At 48.2% G+C, this 17,441-nt stretch overlaps 1 protein-coding gene across 6 annotated transcripts in view; it reads left to right on the top strand.

The window, feature by feature from the left end:
- Positions 1-9,737, top strand: part of SRRM1 (serine and arginine repetitive matrix 1) — a 17,251-nt gene extending 7,514 nt beyond the window's left edge. For 2 of the 6 annotated variants that reach the window (XM_058856369.1, XM_058856374.1), the window contains 10 exons: positions 250-354; positions 1,861-2,132; positions 2,269-2,349; positions 2,677-2,763; positions 3,364-3,508; positions 5,709-5,816; positions 6,314-6,775; positions 7,748-7,925; positions 8,392-8,586; positions 8,745-9,737. In XM_058856369.1, coding sequence (XP_058712352.1) covers positions 250-354; positions 1,861-2,132; positions 2,269-2,349; positions 2,677-2,763; positions 3,364-3,508; positions 5,709-5,816; positions 6,314-6,775; positions 7,748-7,925; positions 8,392-8,586; positions 8,745-8,849 — 1,738 coding nt within the window. In that variant the 3' untranslated portion in view covers positions 8,850-9,737. The remainder of the gene's footprint in view (positions 1-249; positions 355-1,860; positions 2,133-2,268; positions 2,350-2,676; positions 2,764-3,363; positions 3,509-5,708; positions 5,817-6,313; positions 6,776-7,747; positions 7,926-8,391; positions 8,587-8,744) is intronic. The other 4 variants (XM_058856370.1, XM_058856372.1, XM_058856373.1 and 1 more) reach the window with 4 other exon arrangements.
- Positions 9,738-17,441: the final 7,704 nt, after the last annotated feature.

Consider the following 17,441-nt stretch of genomic DNA (forward strand, 5'->3'; position numbering starts at 1 on the left):
GAAAATGCTGTAAAATACTTTCTTTACCTCCTTTTTTTATTACTCTACTACTTATTCAAAAGATGTTGTTAAACTTCAAAGCCCTGATTGTGTCTGTACATTTGGCATCCTCACCTAAATACAGCATTAATACGATGGAGGAAAAGCAGCTCTGCACTCAGTGCCCCGAGGATAAATCTCCTCAACTAGAGAAGTTAGATAGTTGCTTTTCACTGGAATTTGTGATTGTGACAGGTCTTACTCCCCTAGAAGGCGACCCAGCCCGCGGCGCCGGCCGTCCCCGCGCAGGAGGAGCCCGCCCCGGAGAATGCCTCCCCCACCCAGGCACAGGAGGAGCAGATCCCCCGTGAGGCGGTAAGAGCCCTGCTTTTTCAGACAGCTGGAAGTGCTAAACCTGGAAAGTTAAAGGGAACTTGTAGCCACGTTAGCAAAATTCCCTCCTTCATCTCAACCTTAGCACTGGCAGGTGTGTGATGAGAGTGATGGAAAAGCTGTGGTGTCACATTTTCTGAGTGTGTTGTGGGGGAACACAGTTGTAGCTGTGAAATGATTTGAGTTAGGGTAGTGATGAGAATTCTGCCTTTTTGAAAAGTGGCAATTTTAGAGCTTTTTTTCTTTTTTACTTCTTCAAATGGCTCTGGGTAGCTCCCAGCACAGACTGACATGACATCTCTTAGGGCTTTTTTGCTTAAGTCTTAGTTCTTTTCTTTCCTGCCTGGGGGAAAAAATGAGAACAAGTAATTGAATTTTGCTTGTTGGGAGTTTTAAATTATGACTTGTATTTCTATGACATAAAATTAAAATTGGACTCGAAGTATGTTTCTTCTTCATGTTCTCTTACTTAAGATTCTTCTAGATTTGCCCTTTGGTGTTGAAAGTCACATTTTTCACAGCATAAGAATTGTTCTAGAGGCAAAGCTCTTAGCTGCCTTGCAAAGTAAATTATGTGCTTTTGGCATTGTCAAAAGAGACATTTGTCTTCATGGGGAGAGAACAGATTCTGATCCTCTTTATAGGAAGAGAATCAAAGTGATGCTTCTTGTGTACAGCAGTTGCTTTTGAGGAAGGATCACTTCTCTTCCTTTCTGTGACAAGGTGTTGACTATTTCCTGAGTTTGTCAATATGTTCATTTCACACAGTTACTGGGAAAACTGTGAAAAGTATCAAACATGTATGTTGCAAGATGTACAAGAGCTCCCTTTCAGCAAATGTTTATCTCACTCAAGGTAGGGTTTCTTTTTTCCAGGTTCTCAGGAATTCTGCAGCCAAAGGTGGATTCTGCAGGTACACAATTGCAACAGAACTTGCCACAAATTTTGCCGCAGAATTCTGAGGCCCTACCTTTTAAAATTACAAAGTAAAGATGAAGGACTAAAACATAATGATGGATAGCTCGATTCTGAATTGTTAAGTTGTTAAGTTGTCCGAAATTTTCACCTCCTGGTGTAAAACATTTTAGTGTCCTCGCACACTAAACTCTTACCCAGATCTGATTTGGAGATCAAGTCACACGTGCTAACACAGACAATTCTCTTAACCACCCAGAAGTCAGAGAGCCCAACCAAAACTAATTGTTTCCAGGGGCAAACTTAGCTCTAGCCTGTAGATTGACAGAAAGCCAGTGAAGGTGACACTAACAATTTTTAGCTCACTATTGTAGTTTAAGAATAACTGTGAAAGATTGGTCATTATCCTCCTCTTCTCCAAACCGAGTGTCGCAGGCTGTCCACCGTGTTTGGGAAGCGCTGTTGTCTGTGGCTCAGTGTCTGTGCTTGCAAACAACTGCAGTTCTTTGTTCTTTGTGCTGAGATGTTCCCTGCTGCGGCCGGGCAGGACCTGACGTGGGTTTTGATTTGCAGGAGAAGACGCTCCTCGGCCTCGCTGTCCGGCAGCAGCTCCTCCTCGTCATCGTCGCGCTCCCGCTCTCCACCAAAGAAGCCTCCCAAGAGACCCGTGTCCAGCCCTCCCCGCAAAACGCGCCGGCTGTCGCCCTCGGCCAGTCCCCCCCGGCGCCGCCACCGGCCCTCGCCCCCCGGCAGCCCCCCGGGCAAACCGCGCCGCTCGCCCACGCCACAGCAGTCCAACCGCGCCCGCAAGAGCCGCGGCTCCGTCTCACCCAGCAGGGCTTCAGGTGAGGGGCGCCAGCAGGGCTTGGCTTCCCTTTGGGACTTCTGCTCCCTCAAAGAGCGCGTGTGCTTTTTGTAGGGGCAGAAAAGCGTGAAGGAGCAGCGTGAATTGCAGCTGAGCTATTTCGTTTTGTCTTGTAGCACCCAAACATAAGAGTACTGAGAAAAGAGAATCTCCTTCGCCAGCACCCAAGCCCAGGAAAGCAGAATTGTCGGAATCAGGTACAGCACTGGCTTCTCAGCTCTGCTCCTGGCTGGGGTTTTCAGTCAGAAATACTTGGGCAGTGAGGTGCTGAGCCCTCCTGGAAGTCTGGCATTGAAAGCAAGGGTTTTCAGAACTCTAAAGATGATCACTCCTACTGCCTCATTCTATCCAGATTGCCCAGAATAAAAGTTCAGCCAAAGTGTATTCCAGCCTTACGTTATCCTGAGATTTGAGTGGGGGAAAAGCCCATACCTGATGGTCTGCTGTCCATAACTTTGTTTCTGCCTGCATGAGGCAAACCTGTTCCCTTGGTTTAAGTGCCCTGTCCTTGTGTGTCTTTTCAGAAGAAGACAAAGGAGGCAAAATGGCTGCAGCAGATTCTGTCCAACAGAGGCGCCAGTACAGGAGGCAAAATCAACAGTCTTCATCTGGTATGGAGCACAGAAATTCCCTAAAACTAAGTTTAGTTTACTTTTGCAGGAAGTAGCTAAGTTCAAATACAGATTAAAAGTATTTGCTCTGTGCTCTGCAGTGTTATTGTAAACTTAATTACAGATTTGCCACTCATAATGAGGTCACTCTAATTATTGCTTAGGAAGAATAAAAGTATGACTTTAAAAGGTTATTCCACCTTTTGTTAATGGGTTTGCATCTTTAAAAGTTGCGCTTTTAAACTCTTAAGATTGCGCACAAATATTGTGTGCTGTGGATCACTTCATCTGTCCTTAGTTTGGTTCTTTTATGTTTGAGATCATTCACCTGGGTGTTTTTGTCCACATAGCTTCACAAAGCAACTGCAGTTCACCTTTTATCTGTCTAGCCAGATTTTATGGGGATAGATCACTGCAAGTATTTTCACCCATTTCTGGTAGATATATTTATCACTTCAGTTCAACCAACACCTTTAGTTGATCTGCTTTTAAATTTTGGGTCCTCATTTGCGGGAGGTTGGTTTGAACTGCAGCATTACCGTGTCAGTGACCAATATCACAAGGATCATTTTCCAGAGAGTGATTATTCTACGTTTGCAGATTCTGGTTCTTCATCTTCCTCAGAGGAGGAGAGGCCCAAGAGGTCGAACGTGAAGAACGGGGAGGTGGGCAGGCGCCGCCGGCACTCGCACTCGCGCAGCCCCTCGCCTTCGCCCCGCAAGCGCCAGAAGGAATCCTCCCCTCGGTAACTGAACTTAACTCATCCCTTCCTGGTATTTAATGTTTATCTCTCTGCAACTCACACCAAAAACACATCAAGTCATGCCCACTCTGCCCGGTCTTCTTTCAAGATTTCCTTCCCATTACACTCATTTGGTAAAAATTGCTCTGACCTTTATTTGATGGTGTTCATTTTTACCTCAGATCTGTGGCAGATAGATCTGTTTTGTTTTGTTTTCCCTCCACTGCTCTCAGGATGCAGATGGAAAAGAGGTGGCAATCACCAGTGATGAAAAGGTTGGTTAGAAATTCATCTCTTACACAGGCTGTCATTTATTTTGGCGTGGATAAGCATTTGCCATCCTTTGTCCTTTAGACTTGCACACTCAGGGTGAGGGAAGTTCAGACTGATGTGCTCCTTCATGTGTTGGACCTGGAACCATTTCACTGGCAAAAAGAGGAGGAGCAGCACCTGCTCTGTGTCCCTCACTGCTCACCCCTCATTAATTCACATCAGCCTGTGACATCAAGAACTTTGATGTTATTGCATCTCACTTATGCCTGAAAACAGCTGAGCACTTGTGTTCCTCAGGGCTCCTGACACCCAGCTTTGGGTGAGCAGTGTTGGATTCCTGCTGCCACTGACTCAAACCCTCCTGCGCAATTGCAAGGGGGTTTATTAAACTCATTGCTTAATTAAGCAATTAAGATCTTGATCTTCCTGGTCAGAGATGATTGGAATTTTCAGAACTCTCTTTCCTCAGTTCATGAGCTATTTGGAATTACTAGAAGCAGACAATCAGTAAAACAGCAGTGACTTTTTTATTTGTGACACTTTTTGCTCTGTATTGATCTAGGAGTACAGAAGGTGCAGGAAGCTTGATGGGTTTATTAATTGGATGTAATGACCCTTGAGCAGGCTGTAATTAAGCCCTAGCTAGCAGATACTCACAGCACACATCATGATATAGGAGATAAGGACGACTCCCTCACCAGTGCAGACCTTCCTAATTATGGATCCTGTCAAACATTTCTGTGGAAAACAGGTTGGGATTCAAAGCCTTTGATCTTGTTTTGCAACACACTGAATTCACGTACTGCCTGTTGCATAAATACATGTTTATTAGGACAGTTAGTACATTTGAAGGCTGGGGGATTTCTGGATCATAAAAGAACGTTGTATTTTGGAGCAAACTCTTTATCTATGGAAGTGTGTCTCATTGCCTTGGAGAGCAATACCCAGCATATTTGAAATCAAATCTCACTTCATGTAAATGAGCTGTTTTGCTTTTTAATTGCTCTCATTTTTCCCTTATCCAGTCATTTTAGCTTAACTGCTTTTTTTAACAAAAGGAATATTTCACTTTACCAGTATTATTCTCTTTTAAAATTCTATGCAAGTATGTGTTGGATTATATTTCCCCCTTCCAGAAGTCTGTCATAAGCCCTGCTAAGCAGAAAATGGCTCATTTGGTGAATGGCTTTAATCCAGAGAGCTGCAGTTTACCAGCCAGTTCATTTTTTTCACTGTGTTTCAAGAAATAAATAGTTTTGGATTTCAAATGGAGCACAGTTTCACACTGTGAAGAAAATTAGCTCCACCCAAGGCAAAATCAGCACATGATCCATTGCTTAATCTAACCATTGGTTCTTTCTCTGGCTGCAAGGTGGTGATGGATCAGGTTTTGCAGATGTGGAATTGTGTCCTGGCTGATGTGGTGGGCTCAGGGTCACAGTCAGACACCCACAGTGGGCTCAGGGTCACAGTCAGACACCCTTGGTGGGCTCAGGGTCACAGTCAGACTTCTGTGGTGGGCTCAGGGTCACAGTCAGACACCCACAGTGGGCTCAGGGTCACAGTCAGACACCCACAGTGGGCTCAGGGTCACAATCAGACACCCACGGTGGGCTCAGGGTCACAATCAGACACCCACGGTGGGCTCAGGGTCACAATCAGACACCCATGGTGGGCTCAGGGTGACAGTCAGACACCCATGGTGGGCTCAGGGTCACAGTCAGACACCCGTGGTGGGCTCGGGGTCACAGTCAGACATTCCTCATTTCACACTCTTCAGAAGGATTCAAGTCCATTTCTTTCCATTAGTGCTCCCAGTAGAATTCCATTTCAAGGTGCATGAAGGAGCAGATTTTGTGTAGTGAAAGCAGAGCACAAAGCAGCTCGTGGCTCAGCTGGCAGTTTCCTGATCAGTCCCTGTTTTCTGCAGCAGCAGGAGGAGGAGGAGCCCCTCGCCGCCCCCCGCGCGCCGGCGCCGCTCCCCTTCCCCGGCCCCGCCGCCCCGGCGTCGCCGCTCGCCGTCCCCGCCTCGCCGAAGGTACCACACCGGCCATCACCTGCCTGCCCTGGGCTTGGGGACTTCCTCTGGGCATGGGAACAGGGCCCTGCTCCCAGTTCCTTCACTGAGGAGCTGAGGGGGATGTGTTGTGCTGGTGAGGTTGGGTTTGGTGGGTGCGTGGCCTGGGTGGCATCGGGTTGCTGCTGCAAATCCTGAATCGGAATCACAGAACCATGGGATGGTTTGGGTTGGGAGGGACCTTAAGCATCATCCAGTCCCACCCCCTGCCATGGGCAGGGACACCTTCCATGAGCCCAGGATGCTCCAAGCCTTGTCCAGCCTGGCGTTGGACAATTCCAGGGATGGGGCAGCCACAAACTTTCTGGATAACAGAGTTTTGCTTTAAACTCTTAGAACTTCTAAAGAATTCTGGTTTAAATTTTGACAAGTTTAAAGAGTCCTTTTCCCCCTCTTTGGGTGCACTGCTGACTGATTGCCATGCCTGGGTGGCCCCTGAACATTTGTTTCCTTTGCAGGTCTCCATCACCACCCCCGCGCAGACGTTCTCCCTCTCCACGGAGATACTCCCCCCCGATCCAGAGGCGATATTCCCCATCTCCCCCTCCCAAGAGGAGAACAGCTTCTCCTCCTCCCCCTCCCAAAAGAAGGGCCTCCCCTTCCCCCCAGTCCAAGCGCAGAGTCTCCCACTCCCCACCGCCAAAACAGAGGAGCTCCCCTACTGCTAAACGGCGCTCCCCTTCCGTATCTTCCAAGCACAGGAAGGGGTCTCCTCCCAGCAGATCCAACAGGGAAACACGTTCTCCACCACAAAACAAAAGGCATTCACCTTCACCACGGCCTCGAGCTTCCCACCCCTCCTCCAGCCCTCCGCCGCCGCGCCGGGGAGCGTCGGCGTCGCCGCAGAGGAGGCAGTCACCCTCACCCAGCACCAGGCCCATCAGGAGGGTGTCCAGAACACCAGAACCCAAGAAAACAAAGTAAAAAATCCCATTTTGTCTCCTTTGGGTTTGATATGGGGTTGTTGTTTAGTTGTAATGCATTGAAAGTTGTTGAGGAATCACAGAATCCCAGGATGGTTTGGGTGGGAAGGGACCTTAAAGCCCATCCAGTGCCACCCCTGCCATGGTGACACCTCCCGCTGTCCCAGGCTGCTCCAAGCCCCATCCAGCCTGGCCTGGGGCACTTCCAGGGATCCAGGGGCAGCCACAGCTGCTCTGGGCACCCTGTGCATGTTCCCCACCTTCACAGGGAAGTTTTTCCCAATATCCCATCTAACCCTGCCCTCTGGCAGTGGGAAGCCATTCCCCCTTGTGCTGCCTGCAGAAAAAGCCTCTCACCCTCCTTTTTTATAAAAACCTGGAATACTGACACAAGGTCTCCCCAGATCCTTTAATTGCTGGCTTTAAAGAAAACCTGACTTTGTCTTTAAACCTAACTGTGGAAGGGGACCAACATTTCTCATTAACTCAGAAATAATTCCTTAAGTGGTCATTCCTGATAAACTGCTAAAATTGTAAATATTTTCATCTTTAGTGAGATGCTGAGCAGACAGTGAAAAGTATGGTGCTGGCTTATGAATTTTTTCAGAAATAAAATGTAGCTGAATGGAAAGCCATGCACAATTAAATAGCATTACTGTTCTCTTGACTTTTAATGTGAGTATAGCTTAGTTAAACCAGAAAGGCAGCCATCAGTTCTGAGCAGCAGCAGGGTTGTTTAACAGCTTTTCAGGCTGCATTATCCCTCTGCATTATGGATCCACTCTGCTATTGGACTGTTTTGCCTTTTTATCACATGAACAGTGGAATTAATCTGTTTCATTTTTAAAATCAATTTAAATCTTCCAAGTGCAGCTTGGCCAAGTTAAAGCACAGGTGTTCATTTGTCTCTTGTGTTGATATTCCCTTGTTTTGTGTCTCACCTCTGACTGTGACTCTTGTGTTCCCCAGGGCTTCCACCCCCAGCCCCCGGCGCGTGTCCTCGTCCCGATCTGCGTCAGGGTCACCTGAGACAGCTCCCAAAAAGCACCAAGGACCTGCATCTCCTGCCCGGTCTCGCTCTCCTTCTGCAAACTGGTCACCTGCAAAAAAGGCCAAGAGCCCAACTCAGAGCCCATCACCTGCCAGGGTAATTTGTCTGCTCATAAAGCAGCTCTGCTTTGGATTCTAGGCCAGGCTCATGTCAGGAAGGCTGAGCTGCTGAGCAGCCCCAGGGTTATTCACAGTGGGGGAAAACTGCTTGGGGTCATTCTTTGTAGTTAAAAACTTCTAAAAATAATTTGTAACAAATTTTTCAAGCTTAACATCTCCAAGTGTGGAAGAAAATGGTGTTCTATAGAAAATCAGAGTTGTGGGAAGAAGTCTGTCTCATTTCATGAGTGTACATGAGTTTCATGGTTTACAGAATGAGGGGGGCTTATTTATGCTCAGTATCCTATGTGCAAACTCGGAGTATTCCCAGTGGGAAGAGAGCAGATTGTTTGGTATCTTCACCTCTTCTTCTGAGGTGTTTCCCAGGGGCAGTTCCAGTCTTTGCCAGAGAAGCTTGAAGCCTTAGAGATGAGTTGTAACATCTGTGGAATTATTTATTACAGAATTCAGATCAAGAAGGTGGTGGCAAGAAGAAGAAGAAAAAGAAGGATAAGAAGCATAAAAAGGATAAAAAGCACAAGAAACACAAAAAGCATAAGAAGGAGAAGGCAGCAGTGGCTGCAGCAGCTGCTACTGTGGCTGCACCAGACACCACCTCAGTACAGGAAGACCAGGAAGCAGAGACAGAACCCAAAAAGGTGAGAAACTGGGACTTTGTAAAGGCCCAGTGTGAGCAAACAGGGTGGGTGTGCACTTATTCCAATGTGGGATTTGGGGTGTGGGGATTTCAGTGCTGGGAGGGCTCAGCCTGCCTGGGCCTGGGGTGTTTGAAGCAGCTCTTTGTGTTTGTTTGAAGGAGACAGAGAGTGAACCCGAGGACAACCTGGATGACCTAGAAAAGCACCTGCGGGAGAAGGCCCTGAGGTCCATGAGGAAGGCGCAGGTGTCCCCCCCCTCCTAGGCCAACCCTTTGATATAATGTACATTTTATTTGGTTTGTACTCAGAATTCAATTTCAAATTGCTAAATGTGTTTGAGCTTTAGAATATAACATTTGTTGTAATAATTGCTAGGTTGAGGTTCACCATGTACAAAGGGCATGGATTTACATTACAAAAGGTGTCCACAGTGTACTAGTGACATTCTTTCATTGACAGCATAATTTCATTTAGGGTGAGACTTCTTAGAAGCAGTAGGAATTTGTTTTGGAGGTTTGAAACATGACCGTCAGTTCCCTCGTTTCTTTGAAATCCAACAGAGCCTTGAGCAGAATTTGTGAGGGTCTCATTTGACTTCTTTTGTATCACTTACACGATGCTACTAACCTTTGTGGTTTGTAGGCTTGCCCAGGAGTAAAACCACTGCAGAATTCAAGGAAGTACATCTCTATTTTAATGCTTTCTACTGTTGCCTGTATAGTCTCCATTAAAGCCAATCAAGAATAGCAATTTAGAGTGGTACATAAATGAAAGCATGTTGTTTACCAGGACACTGTGGGTTTATATTGATGTAACATGTTGATTTGGAACACTGGAATTTCATTTGTATTTTTATGTTCTTTTTTTAAAGGGCAGTTTCCATGATCAGCAGTCCCAGAAAAAAAAAATATATAATTCCTTCAGTTCCATAAATTTTGTTTGTGAGCTGTCGTTGCCCCATTCATAAATCTTGTCTCGTTACGGTTCTTCAGAATGGTCTGAGCAACTTTCAGAGCTGTGTTCTTTGAAAGTTTAGAGGAACCTGAACTTTGGATATTGTCATGTTTTCACTGTTCTTTGTTTTTGTTTTTTTAACTAAAGCTATATAAAGCTTGTGGATTAAACAAAATAAATTTCTAAATTTAAACAGATGTTGGCTATTTTTATCTGGACATTTACATTTGCTAATCAGCTTTGTTTTGTGCAGGGTTAATGACTGCTCAGAGATGAGAAAGCATTTGATCCACTGTGCTGGCTCTGGAAAAATTGGTGCTTTTAACTGGCCTGGTGGAGCAGGATAAGCCCTTTAATTAGTGATGCTCCTGTGGAGTTCTTGCCAAGCAGGAGTCAAACAGCCTTACCTGGGCAGTGTTCTGAGAGGATGGAGAAGCTCAAACTCAGTATTTGCTGTGAGAATTGCTGGTCAGAGCAAGTAAAGTGTTTGAAGGTCCTGCAAGAAACGAACAGCAGGTTTGATTAACTTGGAGAAGGAGCTGTGGTGGTGTGAGAGCTCATCTGAGGAATCCTGAGGGACTCCCTGCCTTTCCATAATCATGGAATCACAGAGTGGGTTGTGGTTGGAAGGGACCTTACAAACCGTCAGTTCCTACCCCCTTTTAATCACACAGGAAGCTTGCTGGGTTGCTGCTGTGGAATTCTTGTACAAACTCCAGCTGTGTTTCTGAAATCAGTTGTGAAGCCTGAGGTTCCTCTGGAAGGTGCTTTTGAATTCTGCTTGTGCTGTAGCTGCAGTAGCTGTGATGTACACAGTGAAGTGTGGGCATTGACGAGGCTCCCCTTGCCCTTGTGCAGGTTTAACCTGAGGCAGGGCTGCTCCAAGGCTGGGAGGGGAGGTTTCAGAGCAGCTCCTGCACTTCCCTCCGTGCTGAACCTTTTGTTTCTTCACATGAACATCATTGCAAACCTCCTCCAGCAGCTGCAATGCTGAGGATCACCTGTTATTAAAATGTGTGTGATAATTTCCAAGAAGCTTCTGGACAGAGGCATTTTTCAAAATCCATCTGGGTGAATCTGGTGGAGCCACAAACCCGAACCTGGGACGTGCTGATCCTCATTCACCTGGGTTTTGCCTGGATGTCCTGGGCAGAGCCCTCAGGGGTGCAGCTCCCCAGGGTTTAATGCCTCCTCTTTTATCATCCCAATCTTGCTTCCACCTGGGTTTGGTGACCTCTGAGTGCCTTTTAATCTTAGCTCTAATAGGAGTTCTTTAAATACATTCAGGACCTGAGTCACTGCTTATCTTCCCTCACACCTATTTCCATCTCCTGCCTCCAGGACTGATAAAGGACCTCTGCTGGGTTTAGATGGGCCAGGCCTTCACCTTTCCATCTCCCTTGGGGTTTCTATTGTTGGTGTTCCCTCTGCCTCTTTTTTTCATCTATCCATAAGGAATGGTGTAGGCTTAAGAAGAGCAATTAAATGCAGTGTTTAAAAATAATATAACCTTTAAATTATGTTTAGCTTAGTGTTTTAATTCCTTCCTACTTATCCATTCAAGTTACTAACATTTAATTTAAATACCAGTTGGGATAATGAACCCCCTCTTCTGAGCTGTCCCTGCTGTTGCACAGACCCTTTTTAGCAGAGAATCTCTGCTGGGCTGGGTTCCATCTGTGTCTCTGCTGTTCATGACAACACTGAATTCACTCCTGATCCTCTGATTGAGCTCCCCTCATCCAAACCCAAACTTGTCTGATCCCTTCTCCATCCCAGCTTCTTGGTTAACCTCTTCTCTCTTTTTAAATCCTTGTATTTGTAGCTCAGAAATGACCCTGCAGGAGCTGCCTGGATCTCTCTTCTTTTTATCCTGGATCTGCTCATGCTGAAATTTGGCTTCTTCACCCTCGTGAAGTGACAGACATAGGGTCTAGGTAAGGGACTTGCTGCAATAATTGTATCCAACTCCACGAGAAGTTTAATTGGGCTGTGTAATTAAAATGGAACTGAGTCCTCAGGAGTGAGTGCGAGGCTGAGGTGAGTCATGGGCCAGTCTGTGTAGCTGCTTCTGGAAGAAAGATGTGTTTGTTGTGTCAACAGGTGGGGACAATGGCAGGTGTGTGTGTGCAACAGTTCTGAGTTTATAGAAACTCAGGGCTGGATTGTTAAATTTTTCCACTTGTGTGACTTTGGCAGTTTGCCTGGGCGTGCTGCGTGGAGCGTCCTGAGCTGAGGGATTTACCTGAACTGCCCCAGGACACAGAAGTGTTCTGCTGCTGCTTGGGCAGGGCCTGCTGCTCCCTGGGAGCCCAGGGGTACATCCCAGCACCAGGGCAGAGTTCTGTGCTGGGAGCCATCCCAAAACCTCCCTCACCTGACACAAATCCGTGTCCTGAGCAGTGAGGGCAGCAGGGAGGGACCTGGGCTTGGAGGAGCAGTTCTGCACTCTGACTTCATTCCTGCAGCACCAAACTCCAAATCTCTGTGTGCTGGTGTAAAAGCAGCTCTGGGAGGAGCAGCTCAGCAGGTCACAGAGCTGTATTTTGGTGGAGTTCCATTCCAGCTGTTGTGTGTCATAACTGATGATTTGATACAGGATCATCTCATAAACCCTTGGTTTGTCTGCTTGAAGTCCACTGTGGATGTCATCAATGTCTCAAAGCACTGGCAATTCAATGGAATTGTGTTTCTCTTAGATTCGTTCTTACTCATTCCAATAAATTACTATTGGAAATAATTATATCTCTTCCAGGATAATAAAAAGATTATTGAAACTCAGCACAATGGGATAGGGAGTTGTGTATTCCCAGACTAATCAGCAGTTTGACTTTTGAACTGGATGCAACAATCCTGAATGAGTGCAGCGAGGCTGGAACTGCTGGAGTCCCTTCAGCTGGGTGTGAAACAGCTGGCTGGAGGCAGAGGATGTCCTGTACCAGCCTCTCTTATCTGGGCTCCCTCTGGCTCAGGGGTCAGATAGGAACTGGAGCTCCTTCTGCTGTGTGGCACTTGAGGGGTGACACAGCCCAGCTGTTCTGCAGCTCTGGGTTTGTTCTGAGCCAGGTTCTGGGGGAAAGAAGTGCTTGGCTTTGTTATCACTTGTTCAGTTTAGTTCTGATTTGAGCCAGAGCATTTCCTTGTGATGTGAGGGGAGCTCAGGGAGCATCCAACATGGTTAAAGATCTTCTGGTCCACTTGTGATGGTTTGTGTTTGCTTTCTTGGTGGCTGGAGGCAGTCAGGCAGATACATGGTGAATTTTTCATATGTCCCATCCTGAGTGTAGATTAAGCCTTGGGAAGAGGGCTGGGAAAAGTGGGGTTTTAATTGCTGTTAAAGTAGAGGAACAACCAATACACAGAGGGAGATGATGTTCAGAGGGGTCCCCAGTTCTCACTGCAGGTTTGTGCCTAAACATCCCCAAGTGGTTTTGGCTCTATCTCAGGCTGGGCATGGAGTGGAAGCTGTTCCTGAAGGGATGAGGATCACAGTTTGTCATGGAGCTGGAAAGGAGGCTTTGGGTTTTTCTTCCCTTTTTTCCCCAATACCTTTTATTTAAAATCAAGAGCCACAAAGTGCCTCCTCTGGGGTTTGCTTGGGTGTCTTGTTTGGGGGCTGTGCCCAAGCAGTGAACGGGAGTTGTGTGGCTCCAGCCCATCTCCCAGGGACAGAAAACGCTGTGAAATTCTTCCTTAGCTGGGAGTGTTGGATTTTGTCAGGGGAACCGGCCAGCTCCCGGGGCAGGTGAGTCAGGTCTGGGTGAAGCCAGCACCGGAGCGGGGCTGACTCACGGTGACGGTTGTGCTGTGCTTTGGGGTTGTGCCCAGCCTGTTTTGGGGTTTGGGTAATCCTAAAAGTCAGCGCTGCAGGAGGGAACGTGCTGGCTCCCAGAGCAGGGCTGGGGTCAGTGCCAGGAGCGCAGCTCCCCACGGCTCAGGAGAGCACTGAGCCTCCAGTGCAAGGTGTTTTAATCACCAAGTCATTAATTATCTTTAGTGCTCATGTTGTGGCAGATTCTGTAAGAATCGTGGTTTTTTCTCATTCGGGATCAATGGGGAATTGTGTGGTGAGCACCTCCCAGGGCCAGGTGTGGGACTTGACCTCTGGGCCGGGCCTGGGGGAGGCCGCCCAGCTCGGGATGGGGTCAGAAATCCTTCTGAACTCCCACATCTGCTTCCCCAGGCCGAGGAGCTGAACACAGGAGGGATGTGGGGTCCTTGGTGAGGGATGAGCGTCCTTCCTCCCACACAAAGGCAGGATGGGGCCGCCCCAGGCAGCTCCTGGAGTCAGTGCGGGCTGTGTGTGCTGAGCCTCGGGCAGGGCTGGGGGCAGCAGGGCTGTGGCTGCCTCAGTGACCCCCTGGAGCCAGGGCTGCTCCTCACGGAGCTCTTCAATCCCAGAGAAGGACCTTGTCCAGCAGATCCTGCAGAGCCAAGGTTGCTTTTGGTGTGGGGCTGGTCCTTGTGCTGATCCGGGCGTGGGGGGAGCGATGCTCCGAATCCCTGGGAAGTTCAGGATCCTTCTGTTTTTACTTGAAAGAAAACACGGAAAACAGCTGTCCTGGGAAAGCAGCGCTGGGGGGAAGGGAATTGTAAGGAATTGTTCAGTTCTCCCACGGAGGCTTTGTGTTCAGTCCAGGGGCAGAGCTGCAGCTCGTGTAAATTGTTGTGGCTGTGAAAGAAATGGAATTCTGCTACCGACGTCAGCTGGGGAATGGCCCCTGGAGAGGAGGGTCAGAGTGAGGGGTTGGACTCTCTGGGGCACGTGTGGTCCTTATCTGCTCAGCCAGACCTTCCTCTGACAGAGCCTCTGGGCTCTGTCCCCATCCCTGACCCGTGGCACAAAGCTGGGCTGCCTCCGTGGGCTCCAGCCCTGAGCCACACGTGCAGTGGGAGAAGGGAGTGCCTGTGGGGGCCCAGCCTGGGGAGCTCTCAGGAGGATTTTCACCTGGGAGGGCTTTTTGTAATTCCTCGTTCAGGCTTTAAAACTTGAGCTTGGGATGAATCCAAAGGCGATGGAGCGGTTGTGAGAAATGTGAATCCCTTTTAAGAATAACCCCCCAGGCTTCCCCTCTCCAGGAGGGAGGAAGCTCCCATTAAAAATTGATAGTCTCCCTGTCAGCTGGATTTTAATTCAGCAAGTGGATTTGACTACTGATGTGAAAAAAATTACCTTTGTCACCGTGCTGATATTTTTTTAATGAGACAGAAATGGTTTGGCACCTTTCCAGCTTATTAAAACCTTTGTGAGTCCACAGGCACCGGCACAAGGGGATGAGAAGGGAAAATTACATTAAGTGCATGATTGGCAAAACAAAATCGAGCTCTTTTTTATTTATTTTTAATCTATTACAAGCCTGTGAATGAATCTTCTATTATTTATGGGAGAGGATAAAGGGAGCCGTCCCTGTGGCTGCAGGCAGACTCCGCTTTCAGTTCAACTCTTCTTTCCAGACAGGGAAAGTGGACACCTGCTGTTATCCAGGACAGAGATAAGTGAAGGGAGCTGTGTGAAAAGGGAGAAATCCACATGTTCTGTGGGAGAACGGGGCCCTGGGGATGGTTGTTCTCCATGGGTGCTGGGTTTGTGTCCGTGCTCTGCGGGTTCCCAGCTCACCACAGGGTGAATTTCTCCACTGGATAAAAACCTTCCCCCCTCCCAAGGGGATCAGACCCTTTCAGCCACGAGTTGTGTCACCTCAGGGTCTCCATCCTGTGCTGGACCAGCTGCAGGAGCTGCTGCAGCCCCAAGGCTTTGCTGCTCGAGCCCAGCCTGGCCCTGTCCAGCTCTGCTCCCTCCTGCTCAGCACCATGGACCCGCTGCAGCCAGGGCTCATCCTCTTCCCTGCTGCTCACCCTTCTGGGGCCGAGCTGGGAATGCTGACACATGTGGGAATCCTCCTGGGATCCCCCTCAGCACCGAGGGCTCGGCATTCCCAGTGAGGTAATGGAGATTCCTGTTGATAAAGAGCTTGATGGAGCTCATGTGATGAACATTGTGTGCTGATAACCGAGACTCCTCCATGGCTCAGAGGCCACTTTGCTGTGGAGGGGCTGGCCCTGACCCCCAGGAGAAGGGGGATGTGGAGAGAGGGGTTCCCCCTGCTGCCACCAGAGGATTTGGGTTTATCCTCTCTGACTGCACATCCCACTATTAATGAGCAGCCAGAGTACCATTTGAATTTTAATGACATCACAGATGCAGCGCTGCTAATTGCTCATTTGCTTATCTGGAATGAGTTTTAAATCCGTGAAAGAAACCTGAATCACAGGAAACCTCTTGTGCAGCTGATCAGGGCAGGGTTAGAAAAGCAGCTGCCTGTGGTTTAACCCCCTCAGTGGCAGTTCCTCTCCTTTCCATCCCATTGCCCACCTTGATGCACTCATCAGCTGGGATTCATGGCTGGGATAAAAGCAAAGGATTTAAAAGGGAAAATCTCCACAGCCTTGGTTCTCACAGAGATGCTCTGAGAGCCTGGCTGGGTTTGGATGTCCCTGGCTGGACCAAGGAACAGAGGAGTGGTTTCAGTACTCAATTATCTCTCCCAGGTTTGTGCTAAATTTTTGACTCTAACCAGCTCTTATCGTTACTCAGTAGGAGCCCAAAGAGCCTCACAGCAATCATTACACAGACAAACCACCGGGGTAAAGAGGTGATAATTAAAATTGCAAAAGAAATACCCGATGATCTGAAATACCAGAATTTCAGCCTGAGCAGGTCCAGCGTGTGCTGCAGATAAGGAGCAGGGAGATGGGAAGATTTGGGAACTCTTTGGTCCTGCCCTGCAGGATTGTTGTTGTTCTCTCCATCTGCAGGGCACAGTGCCTTTGCTGGGGACCGCAGCTGCTTTTTGACTCGGTGACTCAGGAGGTTTGGGTTCAGTTCTGCATCCTGCTGTGGGTATCTCAGGGATTTGGGATGTCATTCCCTTAGCAGCGCCTCAGGCTGCGAGGTTTGGAGAAGGTGGAGGAGTTTCTGTCCCTGTGTTTGGAGAGCTGGAGCACTCTACGTGCTGCTGCAATGCAAATAATTTTATCAGAAAGATTATTTCTAAATCCTGGTAGAACTGCGAAATCTTGGCCTCTTGTCCTGCCCACAATTCCTTTCCTTTGCTGAGTACTTGGAAAAAAATCTGGCTCCTTCCAGTGTGACTCAGGTAGGAGGAAATAAACCCCACATTCATCATGTCACTGCTTGAGTCAGATCAGCATTGACGCCATCGGTCCAGAGCAGGGTGGCTCTGGGAGAGGTGTTCCCTTGTTCCTCAGAATGAATGTTATTCGTCCCAGATGTGGACTTTGCCCAGAGAACCTTCTGGAAAGCTCAGGGGATTTGGGATGCACAGCTTTACCCCACAGGCAGAGCAGAGATGTAAAACAGATGGTGCCCAGCTGTACAGAAGCGGTTTGGATTTGTGAAGGTGACAGTCCTGCCCTAAGCTGGGATGGATTATCAGGTGCCTGCACTGATGGACTCAGAGAATCATGGAATGGTTTGGGGTGGAAGGACCTTAAAGATGATCCAGTTCCACCCCTGCCATGGGCAGGGACACCTTCCACTATCCCAGGTTGCTCATCCTGGGACACTCCCAGGGATCCAGGGACAGCCACAGCTTCTCTGCACAACCTGTGCCAGGGCCTCCCCAACCTCACAGGGAAGATTTTTTTCCTATTATGGCTTTGGATCGAGCCAGCCTGGAGATAAAGAGGTTTTATGCTGGACTTGGGGTTTTTTTAGTAGATCTTTTTCTCTCTGCTGTTGGGCTGCACCTCAGAGAGAAAACAGAGTATGTTGGTGTCATTGCTGTGAGTGGAGTGATCGGTGCAGATCCATGGGAGTGTGGCTGGAAGCTGGGAGGGAGCTGCTGCTTCCCTTTTCCCCACACCCAAAGACACAGGCA

This window comes from Poecile atricapillus, chromosome 24, assembly GCF_030490865.1.
Source record: "Poecile atricapillus isolate bPoeAtr1 chromosome 24, bPoeAtr1.hap1, whole genome shotgun sequence".
Taxonomy (NCBI): domain Eukaryota; kingdom Metazoa; phylum Chordata; class Aves; order Passeriformes; family Paridae; genus Poecile; species Poecile atricapillus.